General features: G+C 37.6%; 1 protein-coding gene across 2 annotated transcripts; it reads left to right on the top strand.

Moving 5' to 3' along the window:
• Positions 1-2398: 2398 nt before the first annotated feature.
• SH2D1A (SH2 domain containing 1A) lies at positions 2399-23228 on the top strand. Of its 2 annotated transcripts, none has more exons than XM_063082946.1 (4): positions 2399-2535; positions 17219-17282; positions 21902-22046; positions 23191-23228. In XM_063082946.1, exons 1-4 carry the CDS (start codon positions 2399-2401, stop codon positions 23226-23228), a joined length of 384 nt encoding a protein of 127 aa, XP_062939016.1. The 2 variants fall into 2 exon arrangements, with proteins under 2 accessions (XP_062939016.1, XP_062939017.1); XM_063082947.1 differs by having other exon boundaries at positions 21902-22037.
• The last annotated feature ends 585 nt before the right edge of the window (positions 23229-23813 follow it).

Below are 23813 nucleotides of genomic sequence, written 5' to 3' on the forward strand. Positions count from 1 at the left end.
AGTGGGGGAGACAGACAATACACAATTAATCAGATAACTCTGCTCCTAAGTGGTTTATACTTGTACTTGGGGCCCATTCTTTCTGACTCTTTTTCCATTTGTGCCTCCATGATCTCCATCGCTTTCCTCTTTCATTTTTCCCTCCTCTTTCCTCTCTTGTGGGTATGGAGAGAGAAGAGGAAGAGAGTCATTTCAGTTCCTCTTTTCTCTACACTTCAAGCTCAGTGCGAAGTTTTGAATTTGCTAAAGTCAAGTTTTGTGCCAGTGTAGAGCTAGAGTGAAGATGTCAGTATTTTTCATCAACACTGCAAGAGTGGGAGTGGGCTGGCTCAGCTGTCAGCTCGCTTGCAAGACGACAATGAGGTACTGGATGAGAGTTGGACTATTACCTTATAATTTATCTGTTCTTTTCTCATACGATTTTAGTTGTGCTGAGCCCCATCGTATCTGGCTGCTCTGACAGTTGTGCTATTTTAGCAACACAGAACAAAACAGAGAAAGAAAAGAAGAATGCATGGTACACTTGTGCTGTCAGATCCAGGTTGCTCTGCTCCTAAGTTTATGGATGATTTGTTCAGAGACAAAAAAAAAAAAAAAAGGTTAAGTGTTGTTTTTACCTATGTGACACTGAACGTTCTCACAGTTCACCTCACAGGTGGATTGTTGCCCATATGAACTGATATAAGGGATCCCTTTTCCTGTCGTCTCCTTTCACTTTAGAAATTCCACCGTTGTGATTAATTTCTCTGGGCTAACCATTTGCCTGCTCGAAATACGAAGAGTCCAGGGCTGACTAACATTGGAGTATGCATTTGCATATCAGATTAATTTCTCACCCCAAAGCATGGAAAGAGGTGAGAGGTGGAGTTGGTCAAAAACTTGTGAGGTAGGAAAATGAGATAATCTAGGCCCAATTCCCTGGAGCCATCCCTAAATGTCACTTTTTTAAAATTCTTAGTGTTGAAAATAACTGTAGGAGGCTTATGTTTACCCTTTAGCGCTCACTCTTCAGTCAAGAAGGAGAGTTGCTACTAGCTACCACTGAAGTCTTACAGGATTGTTCTTAGCCCTAGTAGGAGGAGAACACGTATCAGTCTTTGGCAAAAGGTGGCTCAGTGCATCTGATCCATTTATAGGAACTGTGAGGATTTAAACATCCATCTCCCTATTGAGCTCTCAGCCTTGTCATATTCTCAAGGAACTGGGCGCTGAAGTTGTGGAAGCAATACAACAGACAACATAGCTTCAGCTCTTTAAATCCTAATTTAAAAAGTGTTTTATATACTCTAAAGGTATATGCATAAAACCGTTCAGCTTCAGGAATTAAAATCTTATTCTAGTGAAAATGAAGGAAGTTTGGGGGAATATTACTCAGCACATTTTGAAATAGAAGCAATGCTTTACTTCAGAGAAGGAAATGAAGGTTGAAAGTTTTTAAAAAAACTAATGACAGTGTAGCATTAATTGAAGAAAAAACATCCTCTAGAAACAACAGAGGGTAAAAGTTACAGCACAATTATCAACACTTCCAAAATGATTTAAAACAAGTTTTATGGCTGAAATGAGGAAAGGTGGGCCCTATACATTAAAGGGCACATACAAATCCACATACAGGCAAAGCACCAATTAAATGATTCATTCTCTCCTCTAAGGCCCATCGTGTAGATAAATCTGGAACATCTTTAACATGCACTGATTTTTGTACCTCAGCCAGCACTTTGGGATCTTGGACGACGTGTTGGGAAAAAACAATATTTTCTCAGGACCAAGACTGCTTAAGGTGACTACATGAGGTAGGAGGAGGAGGGCGAAGAAGAACGTGCCCAAAGTCCATTGTTCACCTACTATGTCTAATCCTGTAGGAGTCTCATGGACATTTCACTAGTGATTGTACACTGATAGCACTGATAGTTTTGGTGTTTTGGTCTCAGAGCTTTTGGTCTTTTCATTCTGTCATTTCTGCCCTGCTTGATGGCATGTACGACTGGACCCTTTGGGGACTAGTGAAGCTAAGTCGTCTTTGGTGGCCCCTGGGAAATCTACAAGGCAGGGGCCATCCCTGTCTGTGTGCAAAAGGTCTGTGTTGGCAGCACAGCCCCAATGGTGCAAGGTTCTTCTTCCAATGTTCCTCCCCTCCCTGTGTTAGGGGGCGGAGGATCGAACCCCGTGGCAAGTTCGACGGAACCGAGCTACTGAATTGCTGAGCTGGTTTTAATTGAAGTGTGAGAAGGAGGTTTTAAGGCAGGTAGACAACATCCTGTTGTTCGGGTGCTTCTCTCTTTTTTGCACATCTGGCTGAACTGGGAGTCTGGTGCCTGACTCGTGCTCGGCTGCAGCAGCAGCGGCGTCTCCCTTGTTACCGTCCGCCGCCTCAGCCAGCCCAAGAGTCCAACAGGCCATGGATACGGTGGCTGTGTATCATGGCAAAATCAGCAGGGAGACCGGGGAGAAGCTCCTGCTCGCCACGGGGCTGGATGGCAGCTATCTGCTGAGGGACAGCGAGAGCGTCCCGGGCGTGTATTGCCTGTGTGTGCTGTGAGTATGTCGTGGCGCTGGGGGTGGTGGCCCAGCTCCGCGCCGGGCCTGGGTCTGGGTCTGCGTCTGCTGAGCCGACGGGTGGTGGGCGCGGTGGGGACCGAGGCGGGCAGGAGCGCGGGTGGCAGGAGCTTGCCAAGGTCTCCTCCACGGGCCACCCCACGGCCCCAAGGCTTCCTTGGGTCCAACCCAAGGCCATGGTGGACTGTGTTTTGGCTTAGCTCCCTCACTGGGGATTTCATTCCTGGGCCTCTTGCTTTCCAGAAGGAACTCACCAGGGCCTCTGGGACAGCTTCAGAGACTGCCCTTTAGGGTGGGGAAATGTAGCCTAGAATTCACCTTTGTGCGGAGAAAGACCCAGGCTCCCAACTTCTGTTTTGACCTCTAGTAGAGGCCAGCAAGATGGAGCCCTGGGATGATGGATTAGCCAGACTTGGGGCCAGCAGCTTCTGAGACAAGAAAAGGCCTCTCTCCAGCTCTCCTTGATTGGGTTTGGGAGCGTCACCCCAAAGGGAGATCATCAAATTCAGGGAGAGGAGGCAGACTAAGAAGCAGAGTCCGTTTCTTTAAAAATGCAACGCCAGTTAGGTGGGGATGCTGAGAGGGGCATGTGCCTGCGTGAAACTGCCTTTCTGGATCTGCTTGTTTAGCTTCCTTTAGAGGAGTTGTGTATGTGTGTGTGTGGGGGGGGGGGGGGGGCGGGGAGGGGACAGGGTTTTTCAGAAACAGAACGCTTCTTGATAAAAGCTAGGACTGACAATAATCGTAAAGGGCATGGAGGGAAAACACCCTTGTTATGATTCAGCTTTCCCCTTTGCCTAGGCAGGTCCCAGTCTAACTCCCCATTTTGAATCACATGCACCTGCAACTTTGTTCCAGGGCTCCAGAGTAAGGCAGGTGGGAGACCCAATCCTGTGCTAGTCAGATGCCAGGCTTATGACCTTGGCAAGTTAATCTCCCAGTCCCTCAGTTTTCCCATCCCTTAGAGAGCTATGAAGATTAAAAGCCATAATGCACATAAGAAAAAATTAGCACTGGGCCTGACACATAGTAAATGTTCAGTAAATGTAAGCTACTGGCATTATTATTATACTCCTTTCTTTTCAGTTGATTTCTTTTAGTACTCATAGGGGCATTTCTACAAGGACCTAGCTCAAGCAGGATAAAAATACCCAAGAAAACACCAGCCCTGCACAGTATGTTCTAGACAGAAACAAAACCAGGGAAAATGCTTGGTGGTACGTACGTTCAGTACTTGCTGATACACTGCAAGATTTTGAGGTACCTTCTGGGTCAGTGAAGAAAGATTATACTGAGGCTGGTGTTAGAGGATTTTCATTGTATATTGTTTTTTTTTGTAAATGGCCAAACCTTGTTTGTGGCAGCTCTCAAGTCATGCTGAATACATTTATCATAAAGGCTTCAAGGTAAATACGTGGAAGCTATTGAATCTCTTGGGCTCAGATCTTCATGTTGTGCTTATATTATTGTTTTTTCCCAGCGGAACCTAGGTAAGGGCAATGAAAGTCAACCAGGATTCTTAGGCTCCTTTCTTATCAAAAGAAGGTGGAGGAGTAAGTAGGTGAGTGAAAGGGGCTGCTTCAGAGAAACTGACACAGGAGGTATTGCACTTCTTAACCTAGGGGTACAAAAGAAGGCACAAAAGAAGTCTGAGCAGGGGTGGGGGAGCAGAGGACAGTATGTGGCAAGATGTACCTAAGGCTTCAGCCTCACTGGTCTCCTGGCCCTTTTTAAGCTCACTAAGCATGCACCCCACTTAGGGTGTTTGCACTTATTATTCCTTCTGCCAAAAATACATCTGATTCACTTATTTGTTCAACTGTCTCTTCGCTCAGAGAGGACTTACTTGACTACCTTATCTAGAATAAATGCCCTCTCCCTGTTCCTGTTACATTCCATCTCTATTTTTCTTCAAGGAGCTTTAAAGTATCTGTCATTTGCTTGTTTACTTACTGCTGGACTGTTCTGCAAAAATGCAATCTCCATGAAGACAGCAACAGTGTCTCTGGCACGAGGAATACAGCCTGGCACATCACAGGCACTCAGCAAGTATTTTTGAATTAACAAGGCAAATTCTGTTCTTTACTGCAAAGAGCTTTGGATTGCTATCGGGAGGTCAGGATGTGGGCCCTGGGGAAGTCACTCAAATTCTCTAGGCTTCAGTTTCCATATTTATAAAATAGGAATAGTAATGCATGTCCTACCTTCTGCAAAAGATTGCTACAAGTAAAATATGCAAGAGAAAGGGACAACTTTAGCCTTTTGCCCATGAAGGCCAGAATCACATAAGGAATCCACTGAGGCATGTGGGAAACTCTCAAACATTTAAATTTTCACCCAAAGTGAATCTTGTGTAAATGCAATTTTTATGATGCTTAGTTTTCCATGAAAACCTCCACATGAAGTGACAGAAAATAGATTCGGAGTCCCCCTACCATGTCTTTTGAACGGTACACTGGGGCCTCAGAGTTTTCAGGGATTGTTAGGGTGACAGCCAGACTGTCCTCTAGAAGGAAGACACAAGGATACATTGCCTTTTATCAGAGTTTCTCAACCTTTTTGAGCCATGTCCCTTCCGATGGACATAAACATTTTATTCCCTCTTTTTGGTACTACACTGAAATTACAAAATCAAATTTTATTTTGTAATGAACTGTGTACTCATTTTAAACCAAAACACTTATGCTTATGATATGCAGTAGAAATAACTGCATAAATGGTGTCATATACACATGAACAACAAGGTATAGTTAAAAGGCAGGCATTGATTGTAGGGTGTACTCAGAATGATTTCTCCTTCTAGCTTTTGTTTATTCCCATTAACCAAGAAGGTTTGGTTGAGCTTCACTTTCTACATCTTTATCGTAGAGATAACACATTTCGCGTGCCTTTTAAACTCTGTACTTTAAACTGTACTTTCAAACTATGCTTGCCCCTTTAACCAGTTCTGAACCCTGTAATCATGGCTTTTAGAAATGACCTTTTCTTCTGTTTAGTTTTAGAAAATTGAATCTCATAAAGCACTAAAGAAATTTTCCATTTATAAGATTGCTCACCTTCACTTAAAGTAGGACGTTTTTCTTCCAATTATTTTCTCTAAATAAATCTAGGTTTTTATATAAGTCTATTAAAAATAATTCCTTATACCTATTCATTATAGAAAATTTGAAAAATATAGATAATGGAAATAAGGGAAAATTCACCTATAGTTTTGTAACCTAAAGACAACTTTTGCTGAAAATTAAGTGAATTTTCTTCTGTATTTTAATAAGATGAATTGTTTTGTGAACACACGTGTGCTCTTACAATATTGTGTTCTGCTGGATTTCCCACTTAACATGAAAAAAGCCCACTCATGTATATCTTACAAATGATAAGGCATCATTTTTAATGGATGCATTACAGTCTAGCTAGCTAGTGAATGTACCATATTTTTCCTTAACTAGTCACCTATTTTTAGACATTTGAATCATTCCGTTTTTGTTGTTATTATAAATTCCATCATGATTCATATTTCAGTACATAAAGGTTTCCTTGTATTTAGGATTATTTCCTTCTAATGGATTTCCAGATGTGGAGTTTCTAGGTCAGAAAACATGAACGGCTTGGGATTCTTGATATATACACGATCACCAAATATTTTTTCCTAAGTGATTATTACAATTTATACACTCACCAGTAATTCATGGGAGTGTCTGTTTCACTGAACCCTCCCTAGAAATGGATATTCTCATTAAAAAAATTTTCCTAGAAATTTGGTGTCTCATTCTTTATTTTATATTTATACTCTGTCTCTTTACTTTTTATATTTCTCTGGTTAGTGATTGAGTGTCTTCTTATAAGGTTGTTAAGCTGCTGTGTTTCCTTGTTCATGAACTGGCTGTTTATGTACTTTTCCCATTTAACTATCTGGATCTTATTGTTTTTCTTAACACATCTTAAGTCTCTCTATATAAATCTATCTATCTATCTATCCATATATTTAAATATAAATCCTTGATCTGTTGCAGGTATTTTTTCTGTTTGGTGTTTGCCATTACTTTTTTTGACACACAAAAAATTAACATTTTTAGTACTTAAATATGTCACTCATTTTCTTTGTGTTTGATTTCTTCCTTTTTTTCCCAGCTTAGAAAGTCCTTCTCTACCTGAGATGTCATAAAATTTCACTTCAATTTTTGTTTCAAATTTATGGTTTTGTTAGTTTACGTTTAACTCTTTAATTCCATTTGGAATTCTATTCTGATGTGGATGAAGGATCTAACTTGATTTTGTTTTCAAATAGCTAGCAATTGTCACAATATTAATTTGTTAGCCTACGTTACCATATAATAAGTTCTTATATATAAAACAGTTATTGTTTCTGGACTGTCTATTTGGTTCAATTGTTCTATTTATTCTTATACCAATAGCACTATAGTATGATAATGTTTTAATATATTTTAAAAGATTATTTGCTATTCTTACCTGTTGGTTCTTCAGGTGGAAATCTAGAATCATTTTTTTAAATTAAAAAAAATCCCATTGGGATTACGTTAAACTCATTAATGAATTAAGGAGGAATTGACATATTTATGGAATTTAGTCTTCTCTTCCAAAAACACAGCATGTCTCTCCATTTACAGTTTTTTCATTTATATCAGTACAGTTCTGTAGTTTTCTTCTTGTAGGTCTTGCACATTTTTAAGGTTTATTTCTAGTCGTTGTGTGTGTGAATGTGTTGAATTTTTTGTTTTTGTCATAAATGGAACCTGTTTCCACTATATTTTCTGTTGCATAGGAAAGCTACTGATTTTATGTACTGTTCTTGTCTTCAATATAATGAATGCTCTTATTAATGCAAATAATTTTCTTTCTACTTTATTCTCTTTGGCTTTTTAGGTATATCAAGTATTTCTTTTTCACTGAGGTACATCTGTGCTCTCACATTTCTTTCTTTCTCATCCTTGATATAGACAGCCATTGGGAAGGTCCTGACTGCCCACTGGGATTGTTTGATGGTGATAAGAGGAAAACTGATTTAAAATATTTAAAATAATTAGCCTGAAAAAATAGTTTATTTTCATAATTAGCATCCTTCTGTATATATCTGACTTAGTTTGCTACTTATCTGATGGAATATTTGGAAGAAGAAATGCAATTATGATTTGTTAGCCTCAAGGACACATAATGAAGTCATTTGACATGTATGTCTTTAGGTAAGAACATGATTAGCTCTTTGTCCTTTAAAATTCAAAGTGATGACTGGGAATAAAGTACCTATCAAACCATTAAATTATAGAAATGGGGGAGGAGCAGTGACAAAATAAAATTCCAATTTATCAGTTGTAATACAGGCAAACAGTGTGGCAAAGAACTTGACAATTATAACTTAATTTCATATAGTGAGAAATTACAGTGTAATTTATGTTTAGTTTTTGAATTCAGTTGGTTATGTGTATTGGTGCTGCATTTATCTTTATGATAACTTAGGCTGCCATAATTATTTTGGATTTTCTGAGTACAATCTGTTAATGGCAGAGTGAGCCTGAAGGCCAGCTTTGGGTTAAATTTGCACGCATACACCACCAAATGGACAATTCACAGGCAAATAAACCAAGTGCTGACTCTGGTTGACAATGTGAAGTTGAAGTTGCAGGGCCGGCCCCGTGGCGCACTCGGGAGACTGCAGCGCTTGGGAGCGGCGCTCCCACCGCGGGTTCAGATCCTATATAGGAATGGCCGGTGCACTCACTGGCTGAGCGCGGTGCGGACGACACCACACTAAGGGTTGCGATCCCCTTACCGGTCACAAAAAGACAAAGAAAAAAAAAAAAATTGAAGTTGCAAGATTAGGCTGAAGATGTCATCTAGCTTAAGCCAAGGGGAAGTCTGGGTTGACCTCTTCTGGGCTCTTCCCACCTGGCCTTTTCTCTTCAGTTTCTCCTCCCTCTCCCTCTTAGTGGACAGCTTCAGCCCTATGTTCAAGCAGACTCCTTCCCTTTTTGAGAATTGTGCTTGTAAGATCAATTTGTTAATTCATTCCCTCTAATATAAGAGAGAAGCAGCATAGAATGGCAGTTAAGAGCCCAGATCTTCCAGCCAAACCCTCTCGTGTGTCTCTAGCTCTGATCTTTAACTAGCTCTTTTACCTTGGGTAAGTTACTTAAACGTTCTGTGCCTCAGGTTCTTATCTGTAAAATGCAAGATGGTGATAATAAGAGTATTTACCTCATAGGGTTGTTATGAGGATTATTACAAGTTAATATTTATAAAGTTAACATGTAATACGTGTTTATTAATATAAATAAAATATTTATAAATGCAATACAAAGTTAGACCATCATAAGTGTACATAAATAAAGCTTTATGTGGCAGTTCAGGGGAAGAAAAGATTAGATTTAGTTATGACTCATCGAAACTGGTATTACCATCAGACTTGAAACTGAATGACTTTTGACTGTTCCGAAAATTCAAATGCACTCTGAAAGAATGAAGTTTGGGCTGTAGGAAATTCGGAAACCTCTTGAATCAGAGTATAGTCTCAAATTGATGGCTTTGTGTAGGGTACTATTCTTCTGGATATAAAAGTTCGAAAATATTTGTTAAAAAATCAGTCACATTATACTTGTGTCTTGAGTTTTGCACATAGCATTGGTTTGTATAGACATAGAGGGCACGGGCATTAGGTTGCTTTATTTGCAGTGTCATGAAGAAGTCAGATGTAGCTAAACCTTTTCTTTTATGTAGTCCTTGAAGTGGTATAAAGAAGGAAATGATGTGGTTTTGTCAGTTTGATACCAAGATCTGTCCCTAACACTGACCCATTGAAAAGACAGGAAATAAGTCAGGTTGCTTTCTTCTTGTTCATTTTAACCCAAACACTTTTTTTTTTTTTTTAAAAAAGATGACCGGTAAGGGGATCTCAACCCTTGGCTTGGTGTTGTCAGCACCACGCTCAGCCAGTGAGCAAACCGGCCATCCCTATATAGGATCCGAACCCGCGGCCTTGGTGTTATCAGCACCGCACTCTACTGAGTGAGCCACGGGCCGGCCTAACGCAAACACTTTTTAAAGCAAGGTTAGGGGCAGCTTTTGATAAAACCAAGACAAATTTTAATATTAGCAGGGACTAGGTTAACACTTGCTTTGTAGTTATTAAAATGCAAAATGGTTAGTTACAAAAATAAATTAATGGCGACAACCACTGTTCTCTACCAATTATTCATTTTCTGATTACTTTTGTGATAAATTTTATTTTATTTTATGTTTTGATGGCTGGCCGGTATGGGGATCTGAACCCTTGACCTTGGTCTTATCAGCATCACACTCTACCAAGAGAGCTAACCAGCCAGCTCTTTTGTGATAACTTTTAAATTCTAGACTTATCAACAAGTCCAAGAAAAGTTTTAATGGGGGAAGAAAGTTAAAATTACACTAAATTCTTGGTTTTCTGAATTAATGGAGGGAGTCAGAGAAAGGGGATATAATAATTTTAAAAAATGAATTATATATTTTTTGATTTGTGATTTGCTTAGGCTAAATTTGTAACCTTCAAATTGTAACTCTGCTTGTCTTAAAAAATGTTATTAGCCACTTAAATAACTTTATAGAAAAATGAATATGTGAGGTTGCATTTATATTAGATTAAGTTTACTTCTAGTTTATATATATACAGGGACAGTTTTGAACAGTGGTAATCAGTGCGTCATCTCCTTGTGTCCGCTTTTTACACATACTATCATTTTATGTCAACACAGTCAATGTACTTCAAATTTTTTGGAAAATACGGAACTCTAATATCTTGGAATTCTGGTATAATTTGAACTGTTCTTTCTGCTACTATTCCCTTATTGTTTTTTCTCTAATTAATTAATTAATTTTTTAAATTGACAAATAAAAATTGCATATATGTATTGTGTACAACATCATGTTTTGAAATATTGTATACATTGTGGAATGGCTGATTAAAATATGCATTACCTCACACACTTACCATTTTTTGTGGTGAGAACACTTAAAATATATGCTCAGTGATTTTCAATAGTACTGTAAGTACATTGTTATTATCTATAGTTACCATGTTGTACAATAGATCTTGTGAACTTATTCCTCCTAACTGAAATTTTATACACTTTGACCATCATATCCCCAGTTTCCCCCCTCCCACCTCCTGGGAACTACCATTCTACTCTCTGCTTCTAGAAGTTCAGCTTTTTTAGATTCCACATATAAGTGAAATCATGTGGTATTAATCTTTCTGTGACTGACATTTCACTTCACAGAATGTCCTCCATGTTCATCCATGTTGTCACAAATGGCAAGATTTCCTTCTTGTTAAAGGCTGAACAGTATTCCATTGTGGGTATATACCACATTTTCTTTATGCATTTGTCCATTGGTGGACACTTAGGTTGATTCCATATCTTAGCCATTGTGAATAATGCTACAATGAACATGGAAGTGCAGATTTCTCTTCGACATACTGATTACTGTTTTTCATGAGGATCATACTAATTTACCTTCTCACCAGCAGTGTGCAAGGGTTCTCTTTTCTCCATGTCCTTTCCAACACATTATAGTTTGTCTTTTTGATAATAGCCATTCTATCAGGTGTGAAGTGATAGCTCACTGCAGTTTTAATTTGCATTTCCCTGATGATTAGTGATGTTGAGAATTTTTTCATATGCCTGTCGGCCATTTGTATGCCTTCTTTCGAGAAAAGTCTATTCAGGTTCTTGGTCCATTTTTTAAATGGGTTACTTCTTTTCTTACTATTGAGTTGTTTGTGTTCCTTATACATTTTGAATATTAACCCCTTAAAGATGTACGATTTGCAAATATTTTCTCCCATTTCGTAGGATGTCTCTGCTTTGTTGATTGTTTATCTGGCTGTACAGAAGCTATTTAGTTTGATGTAATCCCATCTGTCTATTTTTGCTTTTATTGTCTGTGCTTTTGGGGTCATATCCAGAAATTCTTCCCTTATTTTGCGTAATCCTTCCTTATTGAGGGGTACTTAGGTTAATTCCATTTTTTTTTCACTCTTAAATAGAACTACTATGAAAATCTTTGTCAAATTGCTTTTTCCTTTTGTTTCCTTGGAATGTGTGAAGATAAGCAAGGCTATTTGGTCAAAAATATGCATGGTTTTATAGCTCTTGCCAGTTTGTTTCCTAGAACAGTGATTTTTCATGGACAGTGAGATACTATGTGTAGTTTGAAAAAGTATATTCAATATTTTAGTTTAATTTTATATTATAAAATTACTGTTTCATAATACAACCTATAGAAAATAAAACTATGAAATCTTATTGGGGAAGAAGGGGGAAAATGGTTCAGAAATACTGGTCTGTGAAGACTGAAACAATTGACAGAGCTTCAGCTTATGTAAAAATAAAATTGCATTCTTAAAGTGTAGACTGAGTAACTATATGGAAGAGATGGCACAGAAGTGCCCTGGGTGGATGAAAGAAGCCAGCTTGACATTGGGGAAGTTGCCATCAGTATTCCCAATCAGGTGTGGGCATTCTCTTTCCATTTTAATCAGTCCTTCTGTAACTTTAATGTTCATATAAATCACCTGGAAATCTTGTTAAAATGCAGATTTTGATTCAGTAGTTCTGGGGTGTGGCCCGAGATTCCACACTTCTAATAAGCTCTCAGGTGATGCCCATGCTGTTACTCTGGGGATGCAATTTAAGTTGCGCTGTTTCATTTCTCTTCCATCCATGACATATTATAATTAGAGTTACCTACAGGGGATCCTCGGTCAGTTACTTTGGTGACTTGAAAGTGGAAGACAAGAACTTCTGGCTTACTTGAGAGGTGAAATAATTTTGCTCATTCAGAAAGTTGAGGGGTTTGGGGCAGAAAGGAAATTGTTAATATTAGGTGGGTTAATCATGCGAAGTTTTATGTGTCATTGACACTAGGTTGTTCAGAGACTGAAGGAGGTAAGAATTTTTGAAGTGGTACTCAGGTTCCTGCTGCTTAACTGAAAGTGAGATAAGATCAGATTCGTTAGGAAACAATTTTCAAAACAGACTCATTTATTTTGACTAAATGAGGCTGAATGATAGTAGAGAGATAGATTCATTGTATTTTTTAGAGACCCACTGTTTTAGAAAGTAGAAAATGGGTTGCTTACCATTTTGCTTGCATTGTTGCTGAGATTTTAAATAATGGATTTCTACCTCACCCTTAATGATACTGAATTATTGCCATTAATTGCTTCCCATAGGGAAAATGGAATCTAGGACCTATGCCGTTCCCCTGTTTCTTTCTCCATTTTGCTGTGTGGCTTTAAGATAAACACTTAAAGCCTTATGTTTTGAGTTCCCATGGTGAAAAATGGAAATCAAAGCCCTTTTCTTGTTTGCCATAGAGTACTTACTGAAATCAGTGGGATTTGTGGTGATTTTAATTGCTTAAAAAAAAAAAGACTTTAACACTGTCTTTTAGGTAATCAGTACTGATGGATATTAAAGATCTAGTAATTTAATCCACATATTTAAAGTTTTTTTTTTTTTTTTTTGCATCTGGCCAGTACAGGGATCAAACTCTGGACATTGGTGTTATCAGCACCAGGCTCTAATCAAAGAAGCAAACCGGCTAGCCCTTAAAGACTTTTAATTCTAAAGGGGGTTAATGGTAAATGTGATGAGCGACTCAAGAATGACCTTCTGTTTGTAATGCTTTAGCATCGTCTGTTGTTTTAAGCTTAAACACATTGATTTTAACCAGAGTTTAGTGTGTGTCATAACCAAAGGTCTCTATTGACTCAAACTTGTGCCTAAGAATAGCAATCAGAAAATGTGTTAAATAATACCATGTTGGTTCAGATTCAGATACAAAACTTTAAATAATTCAGTATAAAGTTTACCTTACTTTTCTATAAAGTAAAAGTTTATTAGGCAAATTAAGTAGCATTGCCATATATACTAAAACATAATAATCTATGTCTATTACAGTATGGAAATCAAGAGCTGGGACTCTAGAGTCAAATGAGCCTCATTCAAATCCCATCTTTGCTGCTCAGTCTTCAGTCTGGACTTCTGTTGGGCTCATATGCAATTCACTAATGCCAAAATGGCGATTTAGGCAAGGCCCTCTCCATGTGGCCACCTAAAGATGGCACCGAGAGGAAGCAAGGTGGGAGGGGACAGCTGGGTTCCGCATTTTGTTTTTGTTTAATTCCATTGGCAGCCCTGGTTTTCCACGCTCGTGATCAAGGCATGATTGCTTAGTATAGCTTAAGGAACCCCCCCATGCATGACCGCGTGATCTTTACCCTGATTGGCTGGGCAGAGGGAACTCCCCCGCTGGCAAAGCTTAAATATGCTTGCTTAACAAACAATAAACGGAACTGCTTGATGGAACCCCTGCCCTGTCTGAGTGTCCTTTCTACGGGGCTGGGTTGGCGGCAGATCACTCACTGCCCCCAGGGAGATCCCCTGGCCGTCTCTAGGGCTGAGGGGTGAAGCATTAGGGCAGCTCGTTCTTGGGTTCCGTGGGAGTGGGAGAGGTTAGGAAAGGGAGGAAAAACCTGCTGGTGGAACCCAGCAGACTTCTCAAAGTCTCAGTTTGTTTATCTATAAAATGAGTTTCACAATATAAAGTTCATGGGATTTTTCTGGGGTTCAAAGAAGACATTGCAAAGAGGACATGGACAGAATTGTTTGCCCCCCAAATTTGTATGTATAAACCCTTACCCCCAATGTATCTGTGTTTGGAGATAGGACCTCTAGGAAGTAATTAAGGTTAAATGAGTTCATAAGGATGGGGCCCTAATCTGATAGGATTGGTAATCTTATAAGAAGAATAAGAATGCATGCACAAAGAAAAGGTCATGTGAACACACAGCAAAAAGGTGGTTGCCTACAAAGACAAGAGAAGAGGCCTCAGAATGAAACCTACCTTGCTGGCACCTTAATCTTGGACCTCCCAGTGTTCAGAACTGTGAGGAATTAATTTCTGTTGTTTAAGTCATCCAGTCTATGGTATTTTGTTATGGCAGCTCGAGCAAACAAATACAGATTTCGATACTGAGAAGTGGGGTGCTGCTGTAATGAATACCCAAAAATGTAGAAGTGGCTTTGGAAGTAGATAATGGGTAGAGGCTGGAGGAGTTTTGAGGTTCATGCTAGAAAAGGCCTAGATTGTCATGAACAGAATGTTCACAGAACTATGGATATTAAAGTTCATTCTGGTGCAGTCTCAGAGAGAAATAAAAAACATGTTATTCAAAACTGGAAGAAAGGTGATCCTGTTATAAAATGAAAAAGAACTTGGCTAAACTGTGTTCTAGCGTTGCGTGAAAGGTAGAATTTGTGAGCAATGAAATTGGATAGTTAGCTGAGATTTCTAAGCAAAGTGTTGTAGGAGTGGCTTGGTTTTTCCTGACTATTTATAGTAAAGTGAGAAAGGAGAGAGATGAATTGAAGAAGGAATTGTTAAGCAAGAAGGAACCAAAACTTAAAGATTTGGAAAATTCTCAGCCTATCCATACTACAAAAAATGAGGATGCTTGTTCTGGAGAGAACACCAAGGGTGTGGCTGGACTATCACTTCTTAAAAGATTACCCATGATGTTAACTAGCCCTCTCAGCAGAATCTGGGAATAGAGTTTGGACAAAAGCCACAGAGACACTGCCAGTTTGGACCAAAGAGAACAGGACAATATGGTAGAGCCATTTGGCTTCAAACATGCATTATTACTCAGAAAAAGAGAAAAATGACCCTAAAGGCAATTCAGAGACCATCTGGGCTGCCACTGCTACCACAGGCTCAGAGTAACACAGGCCCAGGGGGGTTAGGCTGCCTCTACCTTTTAAAAAAATTTTTAATTTACTTTTTATTTTTTAATTGTAACATAGTTGATTCTACATATCTGGGGGGTATGGAGCTGAATATCTCTACCTGTGTGCAATATGTGATGCTCAAATCAGGAAAATTAGTATATTCAATATTATACAATGTAATCATTTTTCATGGCCCTTTTCCAGTTCCTCCCTTACCTACCTTGGTTTTAAAGGGCGGGACTGATGTCCAGCAGAGCCAGGTGGGAAGTGCTGTCTTTCCAGCCAAAGGGGCAGGGCCATCCCACAGAGCTGTGGAGATGACACTGCTGTCCTAGTGAGCCTGAAGGGCAGAGCAATGAATCAAAAAGGATTGTTCTGGAGGCTTAAGGTCTAATGTAATTTGCCTTGCTAGGTTTTGAACTTGCTTTGGACCTGTCATGCCTTTTTCCTTCTGATTTCTCCCTTTTGGAATGGGAATGTCTATCCTATGCTTGTCCCACCATTGTATTTTGGAAGCACATACTTGTCTGGTTTCATAGGTTTACAGCTGGAGAGGAATTTTGCCTCAAGATGGAATGGTACCTCGAGTCTCACCCATATCTGATTAGATGATATTTAGATGAGATTTTGGACTTTAGACTTTAGAGTTAATGCTGGAATGACTTAGGACTTTTGGGGTTGTTGGGATGGAATGAATGTATTTTGCATGTGAGAAGGACATTTATTTTGGGGGGCCAGGGGTGGAATGCTATGAACTGAATTGTGTCCCTCCAAAATATGTTGAAATCTTTACCCCCAGTGTGACTGCATTTGGAGATAGAATCTCTAGGAGGTAAATAAAGTTAAATGAGGTCATAAGGGTGAGGCCTTAATCTAATAGGATTGGTGGCCTTATAAGAAGAGGAAGAGAGAGAGAGATCTCTCTCCATGGACATACACCGAGGAAAGGCCATGTGAGCACATAGAAAGAAGTCAACCACCCACAAGCCTAGAGAAGAGGCCTCAGAATGAAACCTACCTTGCTGGCACCTCAATCTTGGACTTCCCAGTTTCTGAACTGAGAGAAAATAAATTTCTTTTGTTTAAGCCATCCAGTCTATGTATTTTGTTATGGCAGCTGAGCAGACTAATACAGCATGTATAACTCTTGGCAGGTAGTTGAAATCAATTACGTGGGTATACAATATGTGTACAAATGGAGTAATGGGGGAGAATGTTTACTCCATCTAAAAGGACAAGCTGCTTTCAAGTACTTTAGTAGCCCTCTTTTAAAATTCAGCTTATTACTACTATGTTATATTATAGAGTAATATAATGATGGTAATATAGTATTACCATATATAATAATATAATTCTAATTTAATATAATTATTATATTCTTATGATAGTATTATATACTTATAATATTACTCGAATACTATTTTAATAATATTATTAATATAACTATTAATTTAACTTGCCCTGATAATGCCTTATCCCAGTGAAATATTTTCACCTTAAGTCTCTACATGTACTTCAAAATCATAAGACTGCAGTTTTTAAAAATTATTTAATAATTCATGTTTTTTATCAATTATAACAGGTCCCTAGTTTCTTTCTGTCCAGTCTCTCAACTACACAAATTCTTAGGAGTGTGAGTTCCCATGTTTAAAAAAATGAAAAGATAAAGAAGACTCATTGGAAACTGTGATTAGGTAGATATAATATGCAAGCAAGTTAGATTCACTGGGCTTTCTTCCTATGAATGTAATGGCATAATATATGTGTGTTTCAGTATATGTAATATTTATGTGTAACAGTAAGCTCAAATTTAGAGCATTCATTGTTTTTTTTTTTTTTTTTTTTGAATTTTTCAGTAATGGAAGTTTATTCTTTCACAGGTATCAAGGTTACATTTATACATACCGAGTGTCCCAGACAGAAACAGGTTCTTGGAGTGCTGAGGTATAGCTCTTTTATTTATTTATTTTTTTCTGTGGGTATCAGGGAGGTGTTTGAAATTTAGGCTGGTTTTATAAAAGAGCAGTCAACCAAAATATTTTTCAGATTTAAATCACTAAAGCTTCAATCTAAAAATGTTCGTGGATCACAGCCTTTAGAGAATTTTGGTCCCAGTCCCGTTTAACCATCATTGTGTAGAGTTGTGTGACTTTAGGGGAAAGGTACAAAAGTTGAGGTAGTATGTCAAACTTTCAGTGTCTATGTGAAATTTGAGAAAGCATATCAAAAATAGGTAAAATAATTAAATCAGCAATTATTTACTGAATGATACTAATACAAGTGTTGCTGCTGTGGAAGATTAAAAAACATGATTCACGTTTTTTTAAGAGCCTATAATATCCTTGGAGAGATACAATAAGAAATTAAACAGCAGTGCTAGCCTGGTCTTTGTTGTCAGATGAATCTGCATTCCAGGTCTGGTCCCGCCTCCTCCCTGATAATCTATGATCTCAGGCAGATTACTTAACTTTTCTGTGAACCAGTTTCTTCATCTATAAAACAAGCCTAAGAAGCGTCCCTTACTCACAGGGCTCATTTTGAGGAGTATATGAGATAATGCTTGTAAAGTAGCTGTTAGCTACAGGGCCTGGCACATAGTGAACCCTCAGATATGTGAACTCCTGAAAATCGCTGAACAATATGATTGTATATAGTTGAGCGCTAAGTTATCTAGCACATAAGTTCAAAGAAGGGAGGGATTCCCAAGTATTAGGGTAATCAGTGCTGCAGTATGTGAGGAGGCAGGATTCCCAGCTGAGCTATGTGGGAAGGACATGGATCGGTGGAACAGAGAAGAGGGAACATTGCAGTGTTTTTCAAGCTATGCTTTGCAGAATCTTAGGGTTCTTCTACCTGGGGGACTTGGGGCTGTCTGAAGGGTTGCAGAAGGAGAGAAAGAGGTAAGTGGGTATGCTTCTGGGTACCACTTTGGCTTCAATATGAGTAGTTCCCTTTTATTTCACTTATAAACTGGGGCTCTGAATAACATTTTGTTAGGAAAAAGGGTTCTTATGGTTTTGAAAACATTTGAAAGCCATTGTACCTTTGCAGGAAATGCCTGTAGAGTGAATCTATTTCCACGCACCAGAGCAGTATATCACATCTTACCAGTTGTAGAAGCTTCTACAACTGAAACTTTCAACCTCAAATGCTTTCCCTGCTTTCTGTTTAAAAGAGTTTGTCTTTATAATGAAAGTTCTCCATTTTGAGCTTTTGGAAACATAAATGCTAATATCAACCTGTATTAATATCTCAATCAATCTATATATTTAAAAAACTCTGAAGTCGAGACTTAAAAAGTTAAAATAGCTCCTACTTTTATAAATTCATCAGTAAACTGGAAAGTACAAATTACATACTACAAATGTTTTGAACTACTGAGATAAATTAGGGCAAGTTTTCAAACACATTATTGTTTTATATCAGAATAATTAATACTGTAATACTAGCTAAAGGAAAAGCAGTACCATTTCTAATCAAACTATTTATAGCTGTTTATTAAAAATTCTCTGTATCACTGCAGAGATGATTGAATGAGAAATAAACTTAATTTATCATGAAGAATAACTGTGTGTAATATATAGTATATATACAGACATAAACATACATACATATTTGTATATGATTTGACCAGAAATAACCCTTCTCCCTAAAGAAGTACCCTTCAGCTGCTGAGGAATACTCTTTATGGAAAGAATCTTAAATTCTTAGGGCTTAGCAACCATTTTTTAAAATTTATTTTCCTCCATTTCAAGTATAACATCACTCGTAGATTGTTACATGCTTGTGATCATGTTAAGCAGGAGAGGGCTTATTGAACATAAATGCCCCCTCATCCTTTTTTCTGATCTGACCCCGTTTATAAAATAGTATTGTAATTTTCTGCACCAAGGAAGCAGAAGATTGGCATGGATTATCCCCCTAATAGAGAACAGTTAAAAAAATTCTCTAATTTTTGAAATGTATATTGCACTTTTTTCTATCTACTAAATTTGCCTTCCTAGTTATGTTTTGCCATGGTGCATATTAAACCAGTGTGTATTTTCAGAATTCATACACCTGACTGGAAGAAATTTCTCTAGAGCATATTGAAGATCAGCTGTGATCCAAAACATGTTTGCACGGATAACTGAGACGTAACAGTATGGGAAATGTGCAAATATGAACAGTAGCTGAGTTTAGTGACAGGATGGGAGTTGTCCGTGGTACAATTCTTGTGGTAAATGTATTCTCAAAACTGGGTAAATGATAGATATTTATACTGCTTTTTGGAACAACATTTTAGTTTGCCACATTGCAGAAAGAATCATGGCAGTAGTACTCTATCCTTTGTGCAAAGATTGTGCTAGAAATCTAGGTAAGTCTGAGATTTGTTTCAAAGAGTGGAGTGAAATTGAACCCTGGATCCACTGAATTATGAAAGACAAGTATCATGTATTTTTCTAGTTTTAGATAGGCTTTTAAATTAGATTATTTCCTAGTGTATTAACTTATCTCATGTGGCTCAGGCTAAAATTTTGCTAAATGTTAATTTAAAGAATTCTACATATAGTCAACTGTCATTTATTATATGTATATTGTTAGCAATACATTGTAAATAATGTACTGGCCTCCCCCTGGCAACTTCAGCACCATTGGGCTTTCCTGGGTATTTGCTCATCAGATCAGTAGATGCTAAATAATTTCACTTAACCTAAGCAAAGCACTATAAATTAGGTCAGTCATTTTCCAACAAAACACTGCATCCCAAATTCAAATTGCTTCTGTACATCCAGTGTTATTATTCCTCTCTGTTAGCATGAATAATCAAGTGTTAACTGCATATCAGTCCCCATAAAAATGATGCTTCTGTTGATAAGTGGTTTTACAAGCCACAAGAACAGCTACAAAGATGTGTGGTTTAAAATCTTTCCGCACCTGGGAGAGTGTATAGTTTCTCTCCTGGTTGGTGACTCTAGCTTCACTAGAACCTGTTTGGTCCAATCCTAATCTGAAAGGCAAGAGTCTGAGTCCTGGGATCCAGAGCCAATTCTGCCTCTGGTTGACTCTGTGACCTTGGATAAGCTGATTAATTTCTTTGTATTTACATTTTCCTATATGTCAAATGGAAATAACCAAATCAGCGAATAACTGCCAATCTGTGATAAAATGGTGGGGCAAGAGATGAGAAAGTGCTTTAAAAATGAAAAAGTGCACTAAAGGAAGATATAAGGAGGTATTTTGTGCCTATGGTGTACCTTTGCAATTTGGAGATTCTGTCTTGGAGCTGAAGAACTAACTGTTTGAACCTCTGCAAGAATGACCATGTTATTTTGGATGAGGTCTCAGGAGAGTTTAGGAAGGTGTTTTGACCATAGAGATGAGAGAGTGTTCTGCATCTACTGTGAACATATGGGTGGATGGACAGTAATTTAGAGCTAAAATAACTTTTGCAGTGTTTTCAATGAAAAATTACTTACCCCAATGTAGGAAATGACTAAGCGTTACTATGGACAGTGTGCTATCTCTAGCACACTATATATATAATTGACAAAAGTCTGCATTCCAGCTTCATGTTTTCTCATTAAATGCTAAAAAAACAAACAGCTCCCACCTCAAAAATCTCCCAGATGGAATAGCTGAAAAACAATTTTCTAAAAAAAGTCTAGTCATTGTTCAATGGCTCATAGCAATACTATTTTATTTTATGTAAAATGACAGTTTTGAGCTGATGCCTAAAGCTTGGCTCATAAGCTTTTGCAGGAAATTGTTGTTGATTTCAGGCAATGTCTTTGCAAGAGAACTGATGTCAGGAAAGGAATACATTTTAATAGCCACCTGCAAATAACCACCTTTTTGAAAACAAATAAACAAAGGTGACCTTATATAGTCTGTCATTTTCACGTCATAGAGAAAACCTTGTCACAATGAAGTTCTTACAGAGAAGACAATTTTGGGAAGAACAAAGAAGTTTCCTAAGAAGGAAAGAATTTAATGTGAAAGATGAAGCATGATACATTGTGAGGTTAAAGAATATGAAGATTGTAGCCAAGCATTGTGTGTATCATAAAAGTTAATTTTTAATTTCCTGTATAGCATTTTATGTTGTGGAATGATAACAGGGAGGATGAGTTGTTGGGTTTTTTTTTTTTTTTTTTTTTTTTTGCTCCTCAGGCTTTTTATTAATGGCCTATAGGATTTGTGTTTTTCCTGTGTTTAACTGCATCCCCTCTGTGGGTGAATTCATTGTGGGTAATGGCCTGTGTACCCTTAGAGGTTTGGGATGTATGATGGGTGGCAAGCAGGAAGGGCAGGGTGATGAACAAGAGCTTGTACAGACTAACACCACCTTTGGGAGAACTGAAATGACAGCTCATTAGCTCCTCTCGCAGGGAAATTCAGCCAACCAAAGTAAGCTCTTCTGGAAAGTTGTTTTTCCTTCTTCTTTATGTTTTCAAATATTTGAACGTGTTACACAAATGTTACCTCTCTAAGCATCCCTTGCACATTTTGTAGGCTTTTTTTTTTTTTTTTGGTATTATTACGAGGTAGGTAAATAATTTGCTTGGCATTTTATTTTCCAGACAGCACCTGGGGTACATAAAAGATTCTTCCGGAAAATAAAAAATCTCATTTCAGCATTTCAGAAGCCAGATCAAGGTATTGTAATACCTCTGCAGTATCCAGTTGAGAAGAATTCCTCAGCTAGAAGTACACAAGGTACTACAGGTACGGTTTACAGTTAATTTTTGACAGGGTTTGGAAGCTCAGGGTTATAAGTCAGCTATTCATAACCATATAATCAGTTGCAAGTTCTATAAGAAAAATGCAATGAGAAAGTAGATATAGCCAGCAAACCAAGTGGGAGATGACCGTTTACCTGCTATAATTTCATTGTGCCTCTGCAAAAATATAAAAAATTCTACGAGCCCACAACATTTTAACCCCTCTTGCTCCATCGTATTCTCCGCAGTCCCTTTTTTAGATACATAAGTACCATTTCATTTCACTAATTTAGAGACAAATAATTTGAAAGATGGGATAATACAGACACACCTGGGCTGTCTTTTACCTTTGCTTAGTAAACTATTTTTTTTCTTCCGGGACGTAAAGGCTAATGTTACCCTGGCCCACATGATTCTCATTTCTGATTTGGTCATGCTTGAATTAATGAAATTTTCCTGTAGCAAAGGAAATTAACTTGATAGACTTTAGTATTCCACTGGCACACATTGTTGCATCTCCTGAGCAAAGCTATTTTCGTGTATATGTCATGCTAAAGACTGAATAGCAGCCAATATCTGTAGCTATATATATGTGATTATTTACTCCTCTGTTGAAAGGGGTTAATCATTTGTTTGGAATGAATGCCTTGATTGAAACAATAAATAATTATGATAAAAGAAAATGGTTGTTATATCCTTTTTTGACAGGGACCCAGGTTCAGGCATAAACTGACAATTAGACTCAAGTGGAGATTAAATTAGTGAATAGTTAGCCTTTATAATAGAAATGTGAATAGAACTCTCATTTACAAATTGACTAATTGTTCTTTTCTTGTCCAGTATTCCATTCTTTATAACTCAGTTTTAAATAATAACTGCCTGAGGCATATCATTGAGAGTTTTATGCAGTTGGAAATGTTATTTTTATTTTTATTTTTAACAAAAACGAAAATAAAAATTTAATGCCAAGATTCCTTAATATCATGTAAAGTTTAGAGATGACCATGTAGGTTGTTTTCTGATGAGCCTTGCTTACTAAATTTAGCATTTAAAAATTCATTACATTCCTGTGTATTTTAAGTTCTAGTTAACTTGTAATTTTATAGTTAGTTTATCTTTTCCTGATTTTTGTTATTATTTTTCTTTAGGGAGAAGAGATCCTGATGTCTGCCTGAAAGCACCATGAAGAAAAATAAAATACCTTGTACTTTATTTTCAATAATTTAAATATATGCCAAGTCTTGTATATTGTAGATAATACAGTTCAGTGAGCTACAAATGTGTTTCTAAAACCATCATGGTCTTGTAATGGAAGCATCTAGCCTGATGTTAAAGCTGAAATGGACTTTGTGGATAACGAGGATCTTTGAAATGAGGACTGGGGAAAAAAATAATTCTACAAGTTATTTTCGGTTATTATATTTACAAATGGGAAACAATTTGAAGCATCATGAACACTTCATAAAAGAATAATGTCAATTCTTGCCAAATATAAATAAAAACAATCCTCAGTTTTTGTCAAAAGCACCATTTTTAGTGAAATATTATTTGATAGTTACTGATTTTAAAATGTCTTACTTGATTGTATGGTGGGAAGTTGGTTGGTGTCCCTTGTCTTTGTCATGTGCAGTTCTCCACTAGTGGTGTCATAGGTTCTGTGGGGATTTATGAAGCTGTACACTGTGTGCTAAAAGAAGTACTAAACAAAGAGTGAAAAATTTCCATTTAATTCTGAAAGCAACCTTCTTCCCTAGTGTTCTGATGTTGGGTA

This window comes from Cynocephalus volans, chromosome X (genome assembly GCF_027409185.1).
Source record: "Cynocephalus volans isolate mCynVol1 chromosome X, mCynVol1.pri, whole genome shotgun sequence".
Lineage (NCBI taxonomy): Eukaryota > Metazoa > Chordata > Mammalia > Dermoptera > Cynocephalidae > Cynocephalus > Cynocephalus volans.